The sequence below is a fragment of the Lepidochelys olivacea genome (assembly GCF_965140295.1).
Source record: "Lepidochelys olivacea isolate rLepOli2 genome assembly, chromosome: 14".
NCBI lineage: Eukaryota > Metazoa > Chordata > Testudines > Cheloniidae > Lepidochelys > Lepidochelys olivacea.
In genome coordinates, this window is record NC_140424.1 from 24,070,768 (window position 1) to 24,096,088 (window position 25,321).

General features: G+C 55.6%; 1 protein-coding gene across 2 annotated transcripts; it reads right to left on the bottom strand.

The window, feature by feature from the left end:
* Positions 1–6,288: 6,288 nt before the first annotated feature.
* On the bottom strand, positions 6,289–20,930 carry LOC311530708 (C-type lectin domain family 2 member E-like). 2 transcript variants are annotated; one of them, XM_084647543.1, is made up of 6 exons: positions 20,756–20,928; positions 14,296–14,545; positions 13,642–13,740; positions 10,898–11,085; positions 10,043–10,146; positions 6,289–8,400 (listed from the first exon to the last, which is right to left on the bottom strand). In XM_084647543.1, the coding sequence occupies exons 1-6, from the start codon at positions 20,771–20,773 to the stop codon at positions 8,247–8,249; spliced, it is 813 nt and encodes a 270-aa protein (XP_084503669.1). In that variant the 5' UTR covers positions 20,774–20,928; the 3' UTR covers positions 6,289–8,246. The 2 variants fall into 2 exon arrangements, with proteins under 2 accessions (XP_084503669.1, XP_084503670.1); XM_084647544.1 differs by having other exon boundaries at positions 8,261–8,400; positions 10,043–10,157; positions 20,756–20,930.
* Between the last annotated feature and the right edge of the window lie 4,391 nt (positions 20,931–25,321).

A 25,321-nucleotide genomic window follows, 5' to 3' on the forward strand; every position in this document is an offset into this window, starting at 1 on the left:
GGCTGCTGGGATGGACAAGTCTTGTGGGGCTCCAAGAGACTGTCCCCCCCCGCCACCCCGCAGCAGTGTGAATTCAGCTCCAACCAGGGGCAGGAATCTGAAATCAGTTAAACAGCAAAGACTTCATGCAGGCAGAGGTCCGGCTTGCCAGGCAGGGACAGCTCCTTCCCTTCCAGGACGTGGGCATCAGCAAAACTCAAGCATCAGAAACCTGGGAATTACAGAGTTACGGTCCATGCCCAGGCAACCTCAACTCTGCTCCCTGGAGCAGGCAATAGGCACTGGGATTATCGGCATGTACAGCGGCTGCACTCACTGTGGGACCTGTAGCTGTACTGAAGGGTGGGGCAGGTCGAGAGAGGTGATAGGCGTTAGTTTGAGGAGTGTCCGAGCTGTGACTGGGCTACGAGGAAACCAGGGGTTGCCCCCACCCCATCAAAGCGCAGGAAGCCTTGTACCTTAAGGATCCAGTCTGCCTCATTTTGTTGCAAACTTGTGTATGTTGTCTCAGTAGCAAGGCACTGGGGGGTCTTGCCACGGGGATTGGCAGCAGTGAGGTGGGATGCCAGAGCAGGCTGTGGGTTGAATGGTGGGTAAGGGAAAGTCTAAGGTTAGATGGTATCCAGTGAGTGAGTGGGAAGTGGTTGGTACATTTCACATGTGCAGTATTGTGCAGGGATTGTGCTTAGTGTTTGAGCACTCGGCAAGCGGAAGCAGCTCCTGCCCATGACAGTGAAAAGGCCGAGTGTGAGCGTATGATGGACCTGTTGGGACATCTCTCAGAGGGCGGAGTTACGGCTACCTGGGCACGTACCTGTACTTCCTGGCTTTTAGGTGGTTGAGATTTGCTGAACTCGATATTCTGGAACTGCTCCATTCATGGCCGTGGATATTCTCATCCCCACTGCTGGAGAGCCTGGGATATGCACCAAGCGTGCCCGGACTCAGCTCCTCACCCTGATGTCAGCAGTGTGTTCTTGGTGCATGCTCCCAGTATGCCTGTTCTCCGCTCCACACCCACAGTGGTAGGGCTTCCCCACATACTGGCTCACAGGGGGTGCAGGAAGAGGTGCTCAGACACCCCCAGAGGGGCAGGGACCCACAGAGCCCAGCTCACATGAGGGGGTCGAGGATCATTGGGAGGGAGGGGGCTCAGGACCCTCTCTCAAAAGCAGTGGCCCCCCAGAACCATGCTCACATGAGGATGGAGGGCACAGAGGGTGGGGTCAGAACTACAGAGATGGCCAGGGCCCTCCCCCTCCCCCAGATCCTGACACTTGCACAAGGGACAGGCACACATGGGAAGTTTTAGGGAAACAGGCTCAGACTCCACAAGAACAGGCCAAGGCCTTCCAGCTCCCAGGTCCCATGGGGGTGTCAGCCATATATGGGCTGGGAGGTGCCAGATCACGACCCACACACACCTGCTCCTATTCTCCCCCAGTCCCCATCCCTCTCCCCCACTCCTCCCTTCTCAGTGCCCCACCCCACCTAGCCCCCAACCTCAACCCCTCTCTGCCCCTATTCCCAGCCACTCTTCCGTCCTTCTCACCCTCCGCTCCCAGCAAGCATTTGCATGTGGAATTCATTGTCATTTCAAAGACAGGGTTAGCACCTTCTGAGTATTCTGCTGTATTTGGATTAAGTTTCCCCAAAATAAATAATAATAATAATAAAAACCCTTGGAGAGAGGCAGATTAGAGCAAGATGCCTCCTTTTTTTAAGATACAGATTTCCTACCAAGGCTTGGATTTGAACTCCTAAGAGCATAAGACCTCCCACTCTGGGTCAGCCCAAAGGTCCATCCAGCCCAGTGTCCTGTCTTCCAACAGTGGCCAGGGCCAGGTGCCCCAGAGGGAATGAATAGAACAGGGAATCATCAAGTGATCCATCCCCTCTTGCCCATTCCCAGCGTCTGGCAGAGGCTAGGGACACCATCCCTGCCCATCTTGGCTCATAGCCATGGATGGACCTGTTCTGCATGAATTCATGGTGCCCGCTGCGGTTCAATGGCTGGACCATTCCCCCTGGGGTCATAACTAGCTTTCAAGCTCCTTCCCCTCTCTCCCTGCACGGGCACAGCGTGATCTGCTTGGCGTGTGAGTCTCACACCGGCTCAGCAGCCGGCCAACCTAGAATCAAAGTGGTTCATAACGTGGTCATTTGATCTCCCCGAAAGGGCTGGGGGATGCCCTGCACTCTGCTGGGAGAACTTTCAGCCATCTAAAAACAGAACAGGAGGACTTGTGGCACCTAGACAGGAACACATTTATCTGAGCACAAGCTTTCAGGAGCTACAGCTCACTGCATCGGATGCATTTAAAACCCTGGTGCACTGATCTCAGCCCTGGCTGTAAGGAAAGCAGGTCAACTTTAGCTGGTTGGGGGCTTTGTTTGGGGGAGGAAGGGATCTCAGAAATCCCTTGTCCAAATGGCCCTGTGGGCCCCCCCCCCCCGAGGCAAACAAACTGTCAAGGCTCCAAGTCAGTGGATGGATTTCAGAGCAGGCAGGAGATCGGTGCTTTAGGCAGGGAGCTGGCGCTTTGCTAGAATAAAATCTCTTTAGCTGCCCTCCACTAAGATCCCGTCCTTCAGCGCCTCGTCCCCAGCGCTTGGGACCCCAAGTGAGGGTCAGCCCCAGACCCCGCCCCCCACGGCGGGCTGAGACACGCGACGCTGCCGGGACGGCAGTTCAGAGGGGGTGTTAGGACACTTTGGCCCATCAGTTAAAAGACAAAGAAACAAAGTCTGCCCTGGGGACCAACGGAGACATCTTCTCTCACTGCAGAGAAAAATCATTTCCCCTTCCACCCCAAAACGATCCACGCTCGTGATTTGCTGCCCAGCAGCGGAGTTCTTGTCTCGGGAGGCAACTTCAGCTCCTGCATGTTACCCGCCTATTTTGCCCCCCTTAACCCTCCTTCCATCTGGTCAGCGCACAGCCCCCTCCCCAATAGACCCTGCCCGATCAGCGCACAGCCCCCTCCCCAATAGACCCCGCCCGCCCCCATCCCCATCTGGTCAGCGCACAGCCCCCTCCCCAATACCGCCCCCCCCCGATCAGAGCACAGCCCCCTCCACAATGGACTACTCCCGACCCCTCCCCCATCTGGTCAGCGCACAGCCCCCTCCCCAATAGACCCGGAGTTCCCCAGTGTGATCGATGCACCCACCCAGGTCTTCTCCTCCCCGCCCAAGCCGGCACCTCCCTGCTCACCCCCTCCCCGATCCATGCACAACACCAGCCCCTCCTCACCTGCTGGTGGAGACCCCCAGCCCCTGATCGCTCCGTGGGCAGCTGGCGCCTGGATCCTGGCTCGCAGCTCGCCCAGGCTCGTGTCCCCTGGAGCGGGCTCAGAGTGAACCCGGCTGGCAGGCAGAGGGAGCAGCGAGGGGACGGGCTGCCCCGCCGGGAGCCGCCAGGCTCGGGGAGAGGGTCCCGTGGCTGCAGCCCCGCTCAGCTGGGCAGGTCAGCAACACCGAAGGGAAACGCACCCAGCTGTCTGTCCCCGGGGAGCAGGCGAAGAACAGAGGCTCCAGCTGGTCAGGATCCCGCAGCGCTCCCCGCTCTTGTGTGGCTGCCTCCCGGGCTTATGGCTCGGGCTGGGCGTGGGTGTCCTCCTTAAATACGCCGTGCCGCGAGATCTGGGGACACCGACATGGAATGATTCATATGAAGCGCATCGGGGAGCGGGATAGAGCCCCCCCCCCCCCCCCGATGCGGCTCAGTGCAGCGTAGCCAGCTGCCGGGGAGAGCGCCTGGCCTGAGGCTGTGGGGAAGTTGGCGAGTCTCCCGGGCCAGCAGCTCAGGGGCCGGGCAGGAGGGTCCTCTGGCCCACGGGCTGTAGTTTGACCACCCCCGCTATAGACTGTCGGCCAGTGATGTATGATACCATATTAGGCGCGTCTTCCAGACATGTGGGTGGGAGAGGCGGGGCTGTGTCCTCCTGCTGCTCCGCCCCTCCCCCTGTTCATAGACTATCAGGGTTGGAAGGGACTTCAGCCGGTCATCTTGTCCAACCCCCTGCTCAAAGCAAGACCAATCCCCACTTTTTGCCCCAGATCCCAAATGGCCCCCTCAAGGATTGAACTCTCAACCTTGGGTTTAGCAGGCCAATGCTCAAACCACTGAGCTATCCCTACCCTCCCAAAGCAGATCTGTGTCCCTGGGTGGGCTCGAACCACCAACCTTTCGGTTAACAGCCGAATGCGCTAACCGATTGCGCCACAGAGACTGGGCAGCCAGGCCCCAGGCAGGGAGCAAGTGGCCATAGCCAGCTGCTGGGCAGAGCCTGGCTGGGGAGGGGCGGCAGCAGCAGCCTGATCCCTGCCCAGGCTCGGCTTCCCGGCGAGCCGCAGGCCCTCCCCGGCAGGCCCTGTGTGCAGCAGCTGGCTGCAGAGGGGCGACAGCCCAGTCCCCCCACACTTGGCTTTCCGGGGCAGTGGAAGTACCTAAAAGTGTGTGTGCTGGGGGGGGGGACGGGACCACTGGCGCCCGAACCGGGGCACTGCCCCCTGCACCACCCTTTCCCCTGAGGCCCCGCCCCCTCGCTCCTCCCCCCCACCTTACAATGTGGAAGTGGGAAGACAGGCGCTGGGGGTGTGTGTGTCTCTCTCTCTCTCTCTCCAGCTTGCGGAGAGGCTCTGACCCGCCCCATCCCGTCCTCTCCCTCCCCCCAAGTTGCCTTTTGGCCCCTCCCCCAATACTAAAACAGACAAGTTCTTATAATAAAAAAAGGGACTAGGGCCCCCCCCTTGAACTGCTGGGGGCCCCAAGCAATTGCTTAGGCTGAGTCTCTCTGTTTATACCCAGGGCTCTGAGTGTAGGTAGCCCAGCCTGGCACATGTGCCTCAGTCTCCCCGTACCCTGCACCACCACCTCCAGCTGTTGAAATTGAACTCGCCTGGGCCTGGGCCCCTCTGCCATTCCCGCCCCCCAGAACTGTACACCCTTCTCTGCCCTGGCCCCGCTGGCTCCCCCTGGGGACGACACTACTCTTCCTGGTTCCACACCATGACCGCCAAAAGCTCACAAACCAGCAGATAAAAAACTCTGCATTTAGTATTTTAAGTCTCATGATTTTTAAGTGGGTCTCACGGTTTTGAGGCCCGACTCATTTTGAACTCTTGCGTTTATCAATACAGAAATTATCTAACCCCTCTCTCTCTCTCTGTCACACACACACGCGTCACTTAGTCTTACACACCTGCTGTGGGCGCTGACTCCCTGGGCGCAGGAAGAGGGGGCGCGAGGGTGAGGCCTTGGGGGAAGGGGCAGAGTGGGGACGGGGCCATGGGACAAATCAAACTTCTCAGGAGCCTGTCTGTGCCCAATATAGTTTTAAGGGGCTCCTACCTCCCCTCTCCTGCCATGGCTCTTAAAACCAACTGAGAATCTGAACCATCTGCTGCCCAGGGCCCTGGGATGAGCGGAGCTAATGCCAACCCCAGTATGGCCTGATACGGCCTGCACCCTATTTGTGAGACTAAGGGTGAGAATTTTCACCGGGAGTGGGCTCAAGACACTGCTGGGTAGCAGGCCCGGTACAGCCAACCAGAAATCCCCCCTATCATCACTGGGGTTGGGTCCAGGCGAGCAAGGAAAAGAGAGACGTCTGGTGCACCCCCCTCCTTGCATTGCAGGCTGACATACGAGGTGGAGTGTGAACTACCGCCCTGCACCGCCTCACATACTTGATTTGCCACGGCTTTCATGGGACGGTGGAGGTTGATGCTTCCCTAAACCCTCGGGATACAACTTTCCGACTCTCTTTTCCCCTCCCGCAGCCACTCACACGCTAAACCCCCTGAAAGTAGCAAACACTGAAAACCCATCGCAGGCAGCCTAGCTCCGGGCAAGCAGCAGGAATGGGACAGAAGGGCAGAAGCTCACGAGTTCTCCTCGCCCCTGGCAGAATGCCTTGTGCGGGTTGTACCTGGGGGGTGCAGGGGTGGAATGAGCCGGGGACGTGTGCCCGTTTGAGCGATTCATAGCAGGCAAACGAGGCACCTTTGGGGGAGCCTTGTCCAGGCCTGCCATGGGTCAGCTCTCTCAAACCACCACCCCTGGCAGCGCAGGCCTGACCTTCCAGCCCCCTGCAGGCCTCGCTCTCTGTGTACAGGTTAGCGATCGACACCCCCAAAGCCTCTGAGCGTCCCTCGGGAGTGCTCAGCCCATTCCACTGAGCACACGCAGAACTGTGACTCTATTCCCTCAGGCACGGTCCACAGCAGCTTGTAAGATTCAATTCAGGCCAACCACTCTATTGAGAACCCAGCACTTAGATATACAGAAAACAGGAACGAGTTTATCATCAAAGAACAGAGATGCAAGCGAGAGTGAATAAATACTGGAAAGTAATGGTTACATAGAAAACCAAATCCTCACACTTTCTAGAGCCAGGGTTCTCACAAATTTTTGGCAGCCTCAGCATGCGGCTCTGACAATACTTAACTAACTGTAGGGAAAACAAACAAATAAATTACATGTGCATATTTACATAGGGATGTTTTGCAGACTCAATAATAAATATAAGGTACAGTTGTGTCCTATCTTTACTGGACCTAAACACAGAACAAACCAGTGCTTTGCAGAGTCTTGTCTTTTTTGTTGTTCTTTTGCTTTTTTGGTCAAAGGTGGATGGCTGTACAACAATTCTGAACTAAATTTAAAAATGCTTTACATAATAGAAAGAATAATGACTAATAATGAAAGAATGTATCTGCCAATATGTCCAAAATTTCTTTCACAGACAAAAAAACCCAATCAACCTAGCCCAGTAATAATAATGATAATAGCAACAACAAAATCTGAGCCATTGCTGTTTTCTTTTCAGCTTGGTTTTTGCATCATTTAACAGCTTGCGCCTCTGAAGCTCACCATGGTAATTTGGTTCAACTTCCCTTGCACGAGTGCTGTAGGGACGTTGCATGACATACGTTTCAATTTGATGAATTTCTCTCTCACCCTGCAACTTGCTCAGAAACGGAATCGGATAGCTTCAGAAACATAGGAAACTGCCTTTCCCCCTGGTGCTGAAGTGTTCCTTTTTCTTTCTCTGTTTTGCTTTTCTTAGCAGAAGGTCCCAGAGGAGCCACCTGCTGTCACATTCAAGGTCATTTTCTGGCACTAGATTATTTGAAATACTTTCTGATACCCAGTCACATTTTTAACTCTTTCACCTCCCCCCCATGAACAATCACAACCTACCCAAACACCACGCAGTGAGATGGCCCATAGTCACTTACAGAGCTACAGTAACATGAGATGTAAACAGTGATTAGAGGTCTATAAAATCATGAGTGGTGCGGAGAAAGTGACTAAGGAAAAGCTATTTACTTGTTCCCATAACACAAGAACTAGGGGCCACCAAATGAAATTAATGGGCACCAGGTTTAAAACAAATAAAAGGAAGTTCTTCTTTACACAGCACACAGCCAACCTGTGGAACTCCTTGCCTGAGGAGGTTGTGAAGGCTGTGACTATAACAGGGTTTAAAAGAGAACTGGATAAACTCATGGAAGTTAAGTCCATGAATGGCCATTAGCCAGGATGGGTAAGGAATGGTGTCCCTAGCCTCTGTTTGTCAGAGGGTGAAGATGGATGGCAGGAGAGAGATCACTTGATCATTGCTTGTTTGGTTCACTCCCTCTGGGGCACCTGGCATTGGCCGCTGTCGGCAGACAGGATACTGGGCTGGATGGACCTTTGCTCTGACCCAGTCTGGCCCTTCTTATGTTCTTAGCCAAAGAATACACTTTGCGACTTCAAAGAAAACCACACCGATGTAGCTCAGCTCTGCTGGCATGGTACTATTTAAAAGGGAGCGCGCATTAGGATTTATGGCATTTAGAAGGCACCTTTATTACTTAACATCTCAGCGATTCTTGGGGCACTTTGGAGGCTCTTGTGGCTGCAAAACAATCAGCTGGTGGCTGCATTTGAGAAATGCTGTTCTGGAGTCTAAACGAACAAGGCCTTCCCTTCTCTCATTTCCCCAGCGTGTGGCTGAGACTTCTTCTCATGAGATCACTCCCTCTCAGCTGCAGAGAAAAGCTTGACAATGTGACCCTGAGTTTAAAGGTTCAAAAGCAGAAGGCACATACGAAGAATCCACAGTTTAAACGAGACACACTTAATGCTTGAGGGCCCCGCTGCCTGATTTTGAGATCCTGGCCAGGCTGACGAATGGGGACTTGGCTCGTTCAAGTAGGTGTGAGTTGGATCAGTGTCACTTCTAGGAGTCTCATTTCGAGCCCCCTTCCAGTGCAGTCTCTTTTCCCATCACATACACCTCAGGTTTGCTACAGATCCACCGTCTTTCCATGTAGCACCGTGAGCTGCTGACCCCTTTCTCTTCGTTAAGATACGCGCAGTCACCTCCTCCTCTTATCTGAAACCTGCAACACAGAAGCCAGGGAGCTGCAGTCAGGCAGAGGCCGGGCATTTCACACCAGTCCCAGCCAGGGGAGCCGTTCTCCACAGTGCAGGCCTGAGTGCGGAGCAGCTACTCTCCCAGACCCTCAGGAGCAGAGCTCAGGAGAGCGGGGGCTTTGCAGAACCACTGACTGTTTGTGACTCTCTGCTGAGTAGCCCACAGGGGTGCTGGAGAATGGAAAGTCCCCAGCAGGATGGAGAGAATTTGTTAGACTGATTGTCAAAAGGGACCGGTCCTCTAACAAGAGGGGCAGACCAGAACCAGACGACCAAGCAGGAAAAGCGGGGGGCAGGAGGGATCTCACTTCCTTGAAACACACGGAGCAGAACCAAGATGACACTGAAAGAAGAAATTGCATTCAGGGGTTTCTTTTCCATTGATCTATAACTTTTGAGCTTTCCATTGGGGATGGGGGAAAAAGAGAGTGTTGAAGAAGTTCCTTTGTGAAAGCATGTGAGCCTTGTTTGTAATCCTCACGTGACCCTCCCAGAGTTCATCTGGAGTGGAGGGTGGAGCTCTAGGGACAACATGCCTCTCGGGAGGTTTGGGAGGGTTCAGACCTGGTTTTGGGTCCTACAGCAGATGATCTGCAGGGTCCCACCTCCTAAGGAGGGAACCAGACAGGGAGTCTGTACCCCAGGAGAGGGCCATAGAGGCCCAAACTTGGGACAGTGTCTGGAGGCTATTCAGACCCAGTGAGGCTGGAAGCAGGTGGGATCCAAAGGTTGGGTCCAATACAGCAGAATGGGGACTGTCCATTGGGGAGCCCTGACCCAGCGCCATAACAGCCTGAGTTTTCAAAGTACTGAAGTAAACCAGACCAGGGAAGTGGGGGGTCTCCATCCCCCTCTAATGGCTGGCCTGCATAAGAGCTTTATCAATCAGGGGGGGTTTCAGTTAAAGAAGTGGATTCTTTCGCTCCTATGGCAGAGGCTCATGCTTCTAGTGCTGAATTCCGGGGTTCAAACCCTGCTCCAGGCTCAAGGTTTTGTGATCACACTTGGAGCCCACTGAAACCCATCGCGGGGTGTTGGCTGGGCAGCCATCACTACTGTACCCCATTCCAGTGGGAGCCCCAGGCGTCCAGCACCTGTGAACCGCAGGCTCCTTTAACATCGGTGCCTTGCTGCGGATTCAGAGGCCTCACCAGCCAAGTCACTCAAACCTGCCGGCTGCAATCCCCAGCGGGACCTGCACCTGCCATGCACTGCTCGGCATGCTGCCCTCTCTAGCAGCCACTGTTAACCTGAGCTCCCTGCTGCCTCCTTTCCCCGGGGGGGGGGGGTCAGACACCCCAGGGACCTTGCTGAAGAGGGCTGGGGGAGAACAGCGAGTGTCCCAGCTGAAATCCCAGCGCGCTGCGAGGGCACCTCTGGCTATGGCGGGCTCTGTCTCCGGCTCAGCACCGTGCTGCGGGGAGGAGCCGAGAGTTCAGGGACACGCCGGCTCCCATCGGTCTCCGATACACGCAGGATGCGAACGGACCAGGGTCGTGTCTGGTGGTTTCACTAGCACTGAATGGTGGATCTACCTGAGCTCAAACCGCTCAGACACCAGAATCCCCAAGCCCAGGGAATTAGTCCAGAGGGGTGAGAGAGACTCACAGGTGGTTGAATTCGCTGCCGTTGGTCCATTTCCAGGGCTGACCCTGCTCCCTCCAGAGGCCGATCCAATGGTCATAGACACCCTTATGGCGCAGCAGGAACGCCTTAAAGAAAGCTGAGGGACAGCAGGTATCAGCCCCAGCTCCCGTGCTCCCCCCACCGCCCCTCCAGGGCTCTGTGCTGCAGAGAATCCCAGTCGCATATTGAAGGGCGCTCAGTTTATTTTCGGGGGGGGGATTTTCCCCTCCCTCTTGCAAAGCACAAGACCACCCGGGCAGTCTTAACGCTCCCACCGCACACAGCAGCCCGGCCCCAGTGCTCCCAGTCACCCACACCCCAAGTCCCCCTGGGCTGGGGGCAGCTGCTGGGTCTGAACTCTCTGCAGAGATGTCTCTTCTCACAGATCAGCCCCCGCTCACCACACCAAGGCAGGAGGAGGGAGCGAGTCAAGCTGAAGTGGGAGGGGTCAATGTGAGAGGATCCCCTCCTCCCCCGCCTCCTCAGCTGGCTGCTCCTTTCCCATCCCCACAACAGGAGCACTGGCTGGGTTCTCGGTCCCTCTCCAGCAGCCAGCAGGCCAGGAGATGCCTGAGCCAGCCCTGCCCTAGGCAGAAGCTGTCTCCCTATTTGGGGAGCGGGGAGCGGAGAATGGGCAATCCCTGTGATCACACACTGACAGTAGGGCCCTGGGCCCAGCTAGGGCTGGGATTCACATCCTGGAAGTTCATTCACTCCGGCCTCCCAGCATGGGAGGGGTCAGAGCTGCTCCTCACCCCGCAGGGGCAGAGCCCAGGTCCTACTGCAGCAGCCGCCGCTGAGCCAAGGCCAGTGTCTGGCAATTCGAGAGTCTCTCACCATTTCCTGCTCACTGTCGATCCCAGCCAGGGAGGCACCCGGTGCAGAGCAGCGGCTCTGGCTGTTGGTCCAGCTCCCTTCCCTCTCGGAGAAATAGTAGCGTTTCCCTCGGTATCCGACCCAGCTGTCTGGGCACGAGGGTCCAGCAGGGGGGCACAGATCAGCTGATGAAAGCTTAGATGCCAGCACTGAGAATGAGACAGTCACACGGAGGGTAAGAGTTGCACCTAGAATTGGGCATTTGACTGGTACAAAAATTGGTCAATTGACCAGTCAAATGTGTCAGATAGTGGTCAGATATTTTAAAATACTAAATTTATCAGAACAGTAACTAAAAAGAGCAAGACGTCATTGTCTCCAGTAGGTTTAGCTTTAGATAGATACGGATCTACCTAATTTTTTTTAAAAAATGTACTTCACTGACAGGTTTCAGAGTAACAGCCGTGTTAGTCTGTATTCGCAAAAAGAAAAGGAGTACTTGTGGCATCTTAGAGACTAACCAATTTATTTGAGCATGAGCTTTCGTGAGCTACAGCTCACTTCATCGGATGCATATTCCACGGTATGCATCCGATGAAGTGAGCTGTAGCTCACGAAAGCTCATGCTCAAATAAATTGGTTAGTCTCTAAGGTGCCACAAGTACTCCTGTACTTCATTGAGTTATTTTAACTCAGAATAAAAAGGCAAAACACTGAAACCAAGTTCTGAAAAACACCAGTGAGGCTCCAAGGCGCAATCCGAAAGGCAGGCTTACTCCTACCCCCATGGCTCTCGCTGGAGCATTTGATTGCAGCCAAACAGGCAGTCAATTGACCGGCTTGCCAAGCCTACTGGGATCCCCAGCTGGGGCTGGTCCAGGGCAATCAGACACAGGGGGACAGAGGCGTTTGTCACAATAAATTTGCCTGGCAAGAAGGATTCCAGGGACACTCCCAGCCTGCGAGGGACTGACACAGCTCAGAGCATTTCACCCCAGGCACAAGATCAACAGCTGGACCTTCAACCTCGCAACAAACAGCAGGTGAACAACTGAGAAGAACGTGGGAACTTTCACTCAGGGACATGAAAGCCACAAGGGGGTGCCAGAAACCACAGCCACGGGAAGTGACCTGTTGCACTGTGGGCCAGGAATGATGTAACTTTATTCACCTCCTACCTGCAGACTTTTCTTTCCCCAAACACAGCAGCAAGAAAGGCACTTTCTGGAAGCCCTCACGGCAGTGTAACCCTTTCAGAGCCATGAAAGAGCAGCAGGGGGGTCACCCATAAGTGACACCAAAGAGGATTTGAAAGGCCTGTCTAGTTGAGAGGAGTCGGACTCAAACCCCTCCAGACATTTTTGACCACATCACTTTTCTTTGCACCACAGTAACCCGGTAGCTGGTTTTCAAGCCTTCCCATGTGGTTGGCGCTCAGCGTGGAACAGACACTCTGAGTCGGGAAGAGTTAGGAAACGTGGCAGCGGTGATCAGAAAACGAGCATGTGTTCAACTCACTCACAAGGCATGTCTGACCCTGTAGATTTAACTGTCCAGTGCACGGTAGCCCACACCCCTCCCCTACTGAACTGAGCAGAGAAGTCAGTGACTAACAGTTGATGGCACAGGCTGTCTCCACCATCCATCTCCAGGTCAGATGCCACATGTTCTGCAGAGCTCTCTGCACCTGCAGGTGTGTAACCAACCCTAAGCTCACAGATTCCCACCTTACACAGTGAGAGCCAATGCTGCCCATTGCAACAGCCTGCCATTACAGCAGGGAGCTGGGATTCAGGGCCCATCTGTATCCGAGCAATCTGCACCAGTATAATCACAGTGACGCAGTGACATCAGGGCAAACACCTCCTGAAGATGCACTGGAGCAGTGAGGCTCGCTCTGGTAACTTCCTGCAGCGAACTGCACCAAGGCAAGCTGCTTTGTGCACCAGTGCGGTGCGTCTCCTTTAGCGGTTTGCCCCAATTCAACTGCACGGATGTCATGACATCGGCACAGAGGATTCCTAATGCAGACAGACCTGGATTCAATCCCCTCTGCCAGCTGCTAAACCCTCCTCGGGCCCAGTGATCAGATCCCAGGGCAGTAGAGAAATCCCACCCCCGACAGTCTCCAGCACCCCCTGCCCCAGACGACGGGGGGATACAGCAGGGTTCATGTTCACGGCAAACAGAAGCCCTCTGCACGAGCACACACTGTCTGTGCAGCCGGGGGGAGTGAATGGTGCTACGGGAGCCTTCATGGCCTCGCTCAGCGATTGGTGGGTTTCCACACTGCGTTGGTGGAGGGGTCTAGACTGAGTTCTCCGGCTCATTTCAATAACACGGCAGCACCTGCCGCCCGGCCACAGGCGTGACCTGAAGATCCAGGAAGGCCAGGCTGGTAACCTCAGAGCAACACAGGGAAGGCAAAGGGCTCAGCATTGCACTGCACCCTGTCTCACTGGACACCCTGGTCAGGGACTGCTTCACGGCGCGTGGCAAAGGTGACTTGGACCCAAAGTGCTCAGAGATGGGCTGGGGGGGCTAATGTCAGTCAGATCGTCCCGACACAGAGAGTGCCCAGGTGCAGGGGTCTGGGAGGGAGCAGGAGGAGGGTCATGGAGGAACATCCCCCAGGAATCCTCTGTCCCAGGGGCAGAAGCCAGACAGGCCGGGAGGAGAGATCGAGCGTGGCAGGTCACGGGGAATGGGATGCACGGAGATTGTAGATGGAGGGGAAGGGAGCAGGGCGTAAGCTGGGAACTCACCTGCCAGAGCAATGATGGCAGCGATCAAAGCAGACGATACAACTCTCAGTGCAACCACAACTCCACAGGTTGGACTTTTCTGGCAGTTACAAGGAGGGTCTGAAACAGAAAGACCCGTCAGGCAGGGGTGGGAGGACACGTCTCACTGACAGCACCAGGGCTGGAGCTGCCCTGGAACATGCACCGTTCTGTCGATTGCTCCTTCCCTCAGACGCTCTGGGAGAGGAGCCCGGGGGGTCAGGCAGACCTCCCCCACCCCCAACGGCAGATGGAGGGTCCATGGCTCCCCAGAGCTGCCCTGGGGCTGTTACCAAGATCCGACTCTGTCTGGGTAGCAGGGCCTCAGAGCAGCAGCCAGGCCATGATAAGAGCCACAGCTGTGGGGAACTACAGACCCTCCCCCTGCTCTGGGCAGGGAGCCTGGGGGGAGGGATACGGACAAGTGGAGGCAAGTGGAGGGTCATCCACGGCTCCCTGCAACTGCCTGGACTCCAGCTGCCAGCCAGAGGCGGGGTGGGGGGGGACCTCAGGGGGAAGAGAAGGGGGAGGGGCAGGGCCAGTGACAAAAAGTGGGAGGGCCACGCCCCCTTCCAGCGCCCCGGGCAGTCTCAGTGTCTCTCTCCAGCCTGCTCCCAGGGAGAGATGCCCCATTACCTGGGTTCCCTCCAGTCTCCAGGTGTCCATTGCCATTAACACACAACTCCTGCAGCGGCTCTTCGCTCTCAGCAACCCAGCTGCTGGCCCCACCGTCTCTCTCAGCGACACTCAGGCCACAGACGCTGCAGCAGGTGCTGGGCTGGGGTCGGCTCCTCTCGGTCTGAGTGAGTCCGATTTGACAGCAGCAAAGCCGAGGCACAGGTCCTGGCCCTGGCTCCCCGTCCCTGCTCCAGACTCCCCAGCCGATCTGAAACCGAGACGGACGAAGCAGGACAGGTCAGGGGTGGGGGAGGCCATTTGTGGTTTCTCGTTCCCTGCCCAGCAGCCCAACCCCCTGCCAGAGGCGGTGCCATGATGATTAAAACCCCTTCACTCCCATAGGCCCCTCCGCCCCCCAGGGCCTCAGAGACCTGATCTGCTACAGGCCCCGCTCACCCGTGACAGGCACTCAGCTGGGGGTGGGGGAGAAGACCCTCCTCACACACACAATCCTCCTGGAAGTAAGTGTGAGTCGGATATCGGAAGGGGAGGGGATGGGGCTCAAAACAGCCCTGGCCCAGCCCCCTCCTTGAAGGACAGGACTTGAACCAGTGTCCTGCACTCCTCTGCCCAGCCCCTCCTTTCCCTTCCGGGGGGTGCTCTCCCGAACCCCCCCCGCCCTTCGGCCCGGGGCCTGCCCCCCAAATCACCCCCCTTTGGCACAGAATCCGCGCCCTTCGGCCAAGGACCAGCCGCCGCGCTGCCCTCCCCATGCGGTCCCCAGGCACCGCTCGAGCCCCGCCCCCCATTCGGAGCCCCGCCTCGATTTGGTCCCCAGCCCCTGCCCGAGCTCGGCCCCCATTCGGAGCCCCGCCCCCCATGCGGTCCCCAGCCCCGAGCCCGAGCCCCGCCACCCATTCGGGCCCCAGCCCCTCCCCCTCCAGTCCCCAGCCCCTCCCCCTCCAGTCCCCAGCCCTGAGCCCCGCTCCCCATTCAGGCTCTGGCCCCGAGCCCTCCCCATTCGGTCCCTTCCCCCTCTGGGCCTCCAGCCCCTCCCCATTTGGTCCCCAGCCCCCCCCCCTCCGGGTCCCCGGCCCGCCCCCTCCCCATTCGGGCCCACGGTCCCCCCTCGTCCCAGCCCGGCTGTGGCTGGAACCAGCCCGCAAACCCCGCCGCGCAGCGAGTGAGCCACCGCCGAGCAGCCAGCAGCACCCACCGGCCCGGGGACCGGGAGCGTCTCACTCCGCGGGAAGAGCGCCCGGCGCCGAAGCAGGGGGAAGGAGCTGAGGTCCCACCAGCCAGGCTCGACCCCGTTACCCGCTAAGTTTGCAGCCAATCAGAGCCGACCTAAGAGAACAGCTGAGCCTTCGGTTCCCAAGTTTCATCACAACAAGGGCCAGTCCCCGCCCTCAGTCCCGCCTCCATTTAACCCGGCTCCCCCTTCTCTATTGCATCCGACACAAACTGCTTGTCTTCGCTTTCAAGGCCCTTCCCGTACTGTCCTCTCCCAACCGGACATCTCTCATTCACCGTCCCAAGGTGTTGACTCCCACCTCCAAAACTGTATCTATGGAAACTGAGGCACCTATCCTCCTTTCAGGTATTTTGTTCATCCCTTGACTGGTGACACATGTGAACCTCCCCCCCGCACCCTTCGGCCCGGGGCCCGCCCCCCGAATCACCCCCCTTTTGCCCAGAATCCCCACCCTTCGGCCACAAACCGGGCCCCGCCGCCGCGCTGCCCTTCCCCCCGCCCGAGCCCCGCCCCGCATTCGGGCCCCAGCCCCGAGCCCCAGCCCTCCGGTCCCGAGCCCTCCCCCTGCCCATTCTGTCCCCAGCCCCTCCCCCTCCGGGCTCCCACCCGAGGCCCCCCCACTTCCCCCCCGCATTTGGGCCCGCGGTCCCCCCTCGCCCCAGCCCGGCTGTGGCTGGAACCGGCCCGCAAATCCCACCGCGCAGAGAGCGAGCCACCGCCGAGCAGCCAGCAGCACCCACCCACCCGCGGCCGGGGCAGGGACCCCTGGGACCCAGAGCATCTCACCCACGGGAACAGCACCTGGCGCCGCAGCCGGGGGAAGGAGCTGAGGTCCCACCAGCCAGGCGGGCTCGCAGCCGGATCGCGCCGGGTGAGTTCGCAGCCACAGAGCGGCCGAAGAGCGACCGGCTTCCCTGTGACCCCCGCGCTAGCTTCGTTTCCACGTGGGTCTGAACAGCGGAAACGTCCGTGCCTGGGTGTCACCACAACAGCGGCTGATCGCCGCCCTCAGCCCCCCCTCCATTTAACCCCTCGACTCCCGGCCGCTCCACTCCCCACAAACCTTCCCCCTCTCTCCCGGGCTGGCCTGGTGCCCGAGCGGCGTCCCGCCCGGCCCCTGGGCAAAGCTCTGATCGGGGCTCAGTCCTCGCCCTCCCTGGCCTGCCCACCCTGCCAGCCCTCCTCCTGAAACCTTGTCCTCCCTCTGCCCTCCCCTGCTCCCCCCACCCCCGACCCCTCTGATCGCTGCTTCCCCCTCCTGCCAGCTCCCCGGGGCCCTTCCACAGGCTCTGTCCTTGGTCCCCTGGGGCTGACCAAATAGTATATAAACACATAGGGCGGGGAGGGTCTTCAATGGTTTGTTTCGGTGTAACAGTGTGTGACAAGGAGGGGGGAGGTCTTGAAAAAAAAAAACACCAGTAAATGTGACATGGTTTATGGCCAGCCTCCCTCTTCTGTTCTCTTCTCCCTCTGCCCCTCCTCTCTGGGTTGTCTCCTCTGTAAACACAAATTCAACTCCCCTCTCCATGCTGACAACTCACCCATTTGCCTCTCTGCACCAGCCCCATCTCCTGCTGGCCAAATGAACACCTCAGCCTGTCTCTGGGACATCTCCTTGTGCCTACCTAGCTGTCAGCTCAAGCCCAACATGGCTAAAGCAGAGCTCTCTGTCTCTCCCCTCCTGTCCAAGCCTCTCTGTTACCTCCTTTCTCCATCGCTGTGGACAACGCCAGCATCCTGCCTGTCACTCAGGCCCATAACCTGTCATATTCCACTACACCTCTCTCTAGGTCAGGGGTGGGCAAACTTTTTGGCCCAAGGGCCACATCGGGGTTGCAAAATGGCATGGGGGGCTGGGTAGGGAAGGCTGTGACTCCCCAAGTAGCCTGGCCCCCACCCCCTATCCGCCCCCTCCCACTTCCCACCCCCTGACTGACCCCCATCCCTAACCGCCCCCTCTGGGACCCCAACCCCTAACCAACCCCTGTCCCCTGAGTGCCCCGACCCCTCTCCACACCCCTGCTCCCTGACAGCCCCCCCCGGGAATCCCACACCTATCCAACCCCCCGTTCCCCATCCCCTGACCGCCCACCCCGAAACTCCACCCCATCCAACTGCCCCCTGTCGCCTGACTGCCCCTTATCCAACCCCACCCCCACCCCCTTACCACGCTGCTCAGAGCAGCAGGAGCTCGCAGCCCCACCACCCGGTAGCAGCAGCGGGCCAGAGTGCTGGCGGCGCAGTGAGGTGAGGCTGCAGGGGCGGGGGGACAGCAGGGGAGGGACCGGGGGCTAGCCTCCCCTGCCGGGAGCTCAGGGGCCGGGCAGGACAGTCCCGCAGGCCGGATGTGGCCCACGGGCCATTCTTTGCCCACCTCTGCTCTAGGTCCTCACATCCAGGGCTGTGCTTAAGTCTTGTGGAGTTTTCCTGCATAACATCTCTAAGATACAGCCTTTCCTCTCCATCCTCACAGCTAAAATTCCCATCGAGGCTCTGATCACATCACATCTCAGTTACCGCCACATGCTTCTCTTCTCCCTCTTGCCCAGCTCAGATCCATTCAGAATATTGCTGCAAGCTGCAAAGATCATTCTCCTAGTCCATTGCTTTCACCATGTCACCCCTCTTTGCATCCCTCCACTGGCTCCCCCTTCTCTATTGCATCAAACAGAAGCTGCTTGTCTTCGCTTTCAAGGCCCTTCACGTACTGTCCTCTCCCAGCCTGACATCTCTCGTTCACTCTACCAAGGGGTTGACTCCCACCTCCAATTGGTCCATGCTGCCAGCAACACCCACTTGTTAAATTTTCAGACAACCCCATTCGTGCTTTCTGCCACATGCCCTTCATGCTCGGGAGGAGAGCCCCTTAAACATTTGCAAACCTACCTCATTATCCATCTCCAATTCCCAAATCAAAGCTCTTCTTTGCCCTGAGGTCTACCAAAAATTCAACAGCCTGTCTCCTGGGGTGCTGAGACCACTGCCTATCATACCGACTAATACAGTCTCATTATTTCCTTCCACTCCCCTGTCTGTCTGTCTGTCTCCATCTGTCTCTTGTCTTATACTTAGATTGTCAACTCTTTGGGGCAGGGACTGTCTTTTGTACTATTTTGTACAGCACCTAGCACAATCAGGTCCTGATCCATGACTGGGGCTTCTATGTGCTACAGTAATACAAATAACACAGGCTAGAGAATGTCACTATTATGGCTTCAGTGCCCTCCCCCCACCACCACCAAAAAGCAGCAAAACAAAAACAAAAAAATCAGCCTCCCAGCTCAAAAAGTATGTGTTTACACTCAGCTGGCGAACTCAATGTAAAGTACTAGTAGAGGTGAGGGAGAGGTGTCTTTTACCTTGATGTAGCTAGTCCAGGAATGCTATACGCTCAGCCTGGAATTTACCTGGACAAGTGACACAGAGGTTAAAGCCACCAGTGCCTTGTCTCCACTAGGATTGTACATCAAGTTAGCTATCTTCGTGTAAACACACTTTTGCAGTGAAGACCATGCCTGGGAGACTCCGACCTCAAGCCCCTAACTTCTGGTTGAGCTAGACATTATTTGCAACCTTTAAGAGCCCACTGATTGAAAGAGGTTAAACACACACAACATTTCTCCATTTTATCCTTGTGCAACTGACCGCACTCTGCAGTGTCGTCAGTTTCACTGCTTCCCCCAGAGAAGCATTCACCAAATCTTTGGAAGCTGTGCACTGCTTCAGGACAATACAATCAGTCATGTCTCTGTCCCCCCCCCCCCCACACACACACCCTCCACATGTGTGTTCCTAAAGACCTAACCCTCTTTATTTATACCTCTTCTGTACCCCTCTAACGAGTGCTTCATACACATCCCCAGGGGAAGGGGAGGGCAAATGAGTGCACCCCACACTCAGAGAGACACTGACCTGGGAGCGATTTCTAGACATGGTTGGAAATCTTTTCCAAAGGAAGGATTGTCTGTAGAAAAGGGACTATTGTTGGAATGCAAGGGTTTTTCGTGCAAGATTGTCAAGACTATAGGAATTTCCTGGTTTCACAATATTGTTCTGACACTTTTAAAATCAATCTTTTGTTCACTACATACTCTCTTCTATGCTCCACCCCCTTTAACCCAAAACCTGAGTTTGTTCTAAGTGAAAAAATGCAACTAAAAATGTTTGCAAAAACGTTGATATACATTTAAACATTTGATGAGTCCCACCCGAGAGATGGCTGCATTTCGGCATTGGATGAGCGATCGCTGCGCATTGTTACTATATGGCTGTCAACCAGCTGCTGCACCCAACCCCAGAGGCAGTTATATTTCAGTACTTGGCAAGCAATCCCTGGGCAACGTTGCTGCACGGCTATTGCCAGCTGCCCCAACCCAGAGGTGGCTGCATTTCATGCACTGGGGCTGTGATATACCATAGGGATTAGGCAAGCTGAGGACTCAAGAAGTAGACCTAAAAAACCTGTATCTATGGAAACTGAGGCAGTAACACACCTATCCTCCTTTCAGGTATTTTGTTCATCCCTTTCCTGGTGACACATGTGAAACTGGATCATACCAGCTTCAGGGTAGAGACCATGCAGTTCTAACTAAGTGTCTCTACAGCACCTAGCACAGCTCTTCAGCGCAGAGACAGTCTCTTACTACATACAGATACAGCACCGAGCACAATGGGACTCTGTTCTGCTGGGGACCATAAATCACTGAACATTAAATCCCACCAAATGAGGGTAAATCCATCCTCATCATCGTATCCGCTCATTATACTCCACACCTGAACATAGCCATTATATGAATAATATACCCCCATATCTCAATGTTTGTACTTTGACCCGTTAAGCTTTTACCCCCAATCGGGGACATTGCAGATTATGTATTTCTTACGCCAACTGTTCCTAAACCGAATTTCGCACCCCTTGATAATCTGTACCTTATTCCCTGATAACCAGAAATTTCTATGCTTAAACTCTGTACCGTTTTCTTTTTACTTCAACATCATCTTAATAAAATTATTAAATCTGCAAATAATAGTACATCATTCATGTGTCCTGGGAGGCCCTTTAGCCCACCTTTGGGGGCTGTAAAAACAACAATAGGGCTGCTGCAATATCAGGGTCTCCCAAATAACCTCTGATCTCCACCCAAGCCCGTGTCCCCCTTTGCAGAGCAGGGGGTTGGGAGTCAGTTTCACAAGCCACTGCTACGTAGGAAGATCACAGCTTACCTCGTGCAGGGACTCCATGGCTGCAGCACTCCTTGCAGGTCAGGTCCCTGCTCCATGTCCCCCTCTCTGTGCATTAGCAGAGGGGGGAGCCCGAACTCCCCTCTTCACACACATCATGTCTTCCCCCATTGCTAGTGCAAGGAAAAACCCGCGAAAAAAGCCAGCCACAAGGGGACTGCAATATACACAGGGGCGTGGCCATATACTATATTAGCATACTGATCCTGGATTGGACAAGGCACCAAGAGCCGTAACTACATCCGCTGTTGAAATGAATGAAACTTTACCGTCGTGGCGGGACATTTGTAATGACACTGATCAGATTAGCACAAAGCGCGCCAAATCCCTTAAAGGGGACCGAGCTCTTTAGTTTACCCCTCCGACGTGTGCAGCAGGGAACAGACAGCATGGGCCATTGCAGTGTCTAACAACCTGCCACAGCAGTAAAGGACCCAGGGGGTCAAGCACGTGATTTAGAGCCATGATAGGAGCCTCCTGGCTCATGGCCACTTCTTGCTTGCTGGTTGCCAGAAGCCAAAGAGGACCAGAGCATGCAGATTATACACAGCAGTCAGGCAATGACCAAAACCTGCTGGATTATGCAGGGCCCATGGCTGGCTGGCTGCAGGGCTGGGACAAAGACCCAGGATGGGCTTACAGCCGCGTTGCAGCCACTTGACCTAGGGGGCAGTGTGTGGGGAGCGGGGGAGCGAGAGAGGCTGCTTGGGCTTGGAGGCTGAGGCCCTGATTCCAGGCAGATGTGGGGCGCTGGTTTAGGTTACATGGTGCATGGAGGGGGGCTAGGCTGAAGGGTGCAATCTGACCCTCCAGCCACCCATCAGTGTTTCACCTCTCAGAGGTGCACATTGATTCCAGGGGCCGTGACTGCGGAGTTCATTCCCAGCTCTGGGGTTTCTTTATCGCAGTCGCTGGGGGCTGCTCCCACCTTCCCTCCCTGATTCTTTCGGTTTTTCTTCTTCTCCCTCCTCTCTTCTCTCTCTTTCCTTCTCCAGTTCCTGCTTCTACCCCAGTTCTTTCTCTCCTCCGTCCCCTTCCTGTGTTTCTCCTGTTCCCCCTTTTCTCAATCCTCCCTCCTTCCTTTCCTCACCTCAATTTCAATCTCTCTCCTCCCCCCTCCCGTGTTCTCCCCAAACCCTTTCCTGAGTCTGCTCTGCATGCAGCCCATTCTCTGGGTGTGGGGATAGGAGGCTTTCAAGGGGAACCCTGCTCTCTGTGGTAAGCAATGCGCTCTCCTTTGGTTTCCAGTGGACATTTTGTGCTATGGTTGTTACAGCCAGAAACCTTCCCTAATACTCTGTTTACATGGCTATCAACGCCACACCACCTTCCCCTCCTCCTCCTCCTGTGCCCCCCGGCCCTGAGCTGGGAGGGACCCCAGATCCCACCCAGAAATGGCGGTTACAGGGTTTGAGTTTTCTCACGCTGTTTTCAAAGATCAGTCTGACTCCACTTCATGAATTGTCCATTTCCCTCCCCCGCCCACAGGAGGAACTGAATTGAAACAAGAAACAAACAAAAAAACAGGAGGACTTGTGGCACCTTAGAGACTAACCAATTTATTTGAGCATAAGCTTTCGTGAGCTACAGCTCACTTCATCAGAGTGTAACTCACGAAAGCTTATGCTCAAATAAATTGGTTAGTCTCTAAGGTGCCACAAGTCCTCCTTTTCTTTTTGCGAATACAGACTAACACGGCTGCTACTCTAAAAGAAACAAAGAGGATCAATCAGCTCCATACGCTGCCAACTCATTTGCGGAGGGGTTTGGAGGCAAGGGGACCCGCTCCCCAGCCTGGCATAAGGGGCCCCTGATCTCGAGCGGGGGATGGGACTGTCTCTCACTGTGTCTCTGGGCAGCGCTCAGTACAAGGCAGCCCTGACCTCAAGAGCTGAGCTCTAGGTGCTGCCATAACACTCACAGTCATTTATAAGTGACCCAACTGCGTCTCCTTCAAGGCCCGGAAAGGGTTAAATTTCAGACACTGATTTTGAGTCTCTCTCTTGTTTAATCCGTCTCCTCCCGCGAGAAACAAGCCCCCCCCCCCTTTAAATAAACGGTGAATCACGTTCTAGCAGTGTCTGGAGTTAGTGTCTAACAGTCTGGGGCATGCAGTTCTTGTGGCACCACACCACATGCCCACTGCCTGCCACTGAGTGAAAATCACAGCACTTTTCCAAGCCATTCACCTCCCTTTGAATACCCACAGGTTCATTCTGAAAGTTTTTTTTTTAGAATTTGTTTAATGAAGCCATCACAGTCTCTTTAGCACATTAATAAGCCTGATATTTCCCAGCTGCTTAGGAGAGAATCTGATCAGACTTTTCTGCCCCCCTATTTATTATTATTATGATTTTGTGTTACATCAGCTCTTAGGAGCCCCATGCATGGACCAGGGTTGTGCTAGGTGCTGTACAAACCCAGAACACAAAGCCAGTCCCTGCCCCTTGTGCAAGAGTGGCACTGTTAGCCCCATGCGGGATTGATGGTAGGAATCATTCCCTTTGAGGTGGGTGAGACTGGAGGAGGAAGGTAGCTGGGTCCATAAGCATGTGCCATGAACACAGCTGTGCAGGAAAGGAACAAACCGTGGATCAGGGTTTTAAAAATCAGTGTAGAATAAAGGATTAGATGAAAAGCAGATGATGCTATAAAAGGAAATGCTCTGCTACATAATGCATAATTAGCCTGCGGAACTCATTGCCCAAGGATGTTGTTGAGGCCAAGAACTTGGCAAGATTCCCAGAATAATTTTATTTGGATGAGGTGAGTATCCAGAGTTAGATACTAAAGGTTGTTTTGTAATCACTAAAAAAATTGGGAAGGGCTATAAACCCTCATGCTTCAGGGCACGATCCAACCTAACAAGGGTCAGGAAGGAACTTGCCTTGGGAGGACTTTTCAGAATTTGTTCATGCTCTGGGAGCAGCAAGACTGGTTCTCTCTTTAGGCAGCAGGAGTGTGGGAGGGTGGGGCCAAAAACTGGCTTTACCCAGCAAGATCCAACTTACACTTGCTCCCAGGAGGGAGGAAATTCCTACCTGCTATGAGGCCACAGTTAAAGAAAACATGGATGCAGTTGCAAGAATATGAAATCAGGTCACGTAGAATATCAAGGTTGGAAGGGACCTCATCTAGTCCAACCCCCTGCTCAAAGAAGGACCAATCCCCAATTTTTGCCCCAGATCTGTAAATGGCTCCCTCAAGGATTGAACTCACAACTCTGGGTTTAGCAGGCCAATGCTCAAACCACTGACCTATCCCTCCCACCCACTCTCCTTCTGCTGACACACATGCACTCTACATGCCTGTCTATAGAAATCTGGGGTCCATCATGTTTGCTGGAACCCCACCCCTTCCATTCCACCCCAGTTACAGATGTTTTGAGCTCCGGGTCCCGGTACAAGTGTCACACCTGTCCCCATCTCTCATCAGCCTCACACACTCCACTCTCTAGGCTCCTCCTGGTCCTCTCTCTCCCAGGCCCAGATCAACAAGGTATTTGGGCTCCTGACCTCTACTGATATTATGGGACCCTGTCGCTCCCCCAGGGATGCAGAGCTGCCTGGCATCATTCACCTTCTAGCCTGGCCTGGCTCCTGGTGGAGTTAGTCCCTCCCTAGCAGAAGGGGCCATGGCCAGGCTGGCACTGAGCCCGTCGTCACAGTGGTGGAGCGGCCCACGAGGCTAGGGCCGTGACTGCGGGCGGTGCTCGGCGCTGCTAGGGAGCCGGGCCCAGCTTGTTGTAAATGCTTTAGTAGGACATGAGGATGTTTGAATGGTTCTGTCAGCCAGGGAGTGCGCACTTTCCCCGAGAAAGTGACTGAAGTATTAATGGAAAAGCTGATTTTAAATTGCTCTTAGCGAGTGGGGCTGATTTGATCCTGGGAGCGGCTCCTAGGGAGCTGGAGGCGATGTTACGGACCCTGCCGATCGCCCTGGGATCGTTGACCCGACAGAGCCAGCTGCGAGAGCAGCCCAGCGGGCTTCAGCCGAAGCCGGGCTCCTGGCGGGACTCGCTTTTAGCCCACTTCAAGGGCCCCGATCCTGTGCGAGTCGGGCTCTGTTGGTCTATGCTCGGGCTGCTTTGGCACTCTGGCGGCAGATGGAGCCATCGGCTTCTCCCCCTGCCCAGGCAACGCAGCCCGCGGGGCTTCCTCATGGCAGCAGAGCCAGGCCCAGTGTCACTGGGGGGAGGTTTTTGCCTCCCTGCTCCTGCCCGTGCGAGCAGCACAAGTCTCTGTGCACTCTGCCTTCTCCCCTGGCCGTGCTCTGCCTTTGGATTGCACCTGCTGCGGTGTTAAGGGGAGGTGCTGCTGGGGGTCAATGTGGGGCAGCAGCCGGTCACAGGGCCAGTGCCCCAGCGAAGCCCGAGCTCCAGGAGGACCCCGACAGCAGCGACGTGAAGGAGGTGGAGGAGATGGGGGGAGGGGAGGAGGAGGAGATGGAGGTGGAGGAGATGGGGGGACAGAAGGAGGAGGAGATTCAGACGTGGGGATTCCTGGCCCAACCAACACCCTCCACAACCTCCCAAGGCAGGCTCCTGAC

What these genes read in the sequence shown, in the direction of transcription:
- LOC311530708 (XM_084647543.1), bottom strand. An exon ending in GGAGACTGGAGGGAACCCAG is followed by an intron (nt 13,741 to 14,295) that starts GTAATGGGGCAT and finishes TTTCTGTTTCAG; the next exon opens with ACCCTCCTTGTAACTGCCAG. An exon ending in TGCCATCATTGCTCTGGCAG is followed by an intron (nt 11,086 to 13,641) that starts GTGAGTTCCCAG and finishes TCTCATTCTCAG; the next exon opens with TGCTGGCATCTAAGCTTTCA.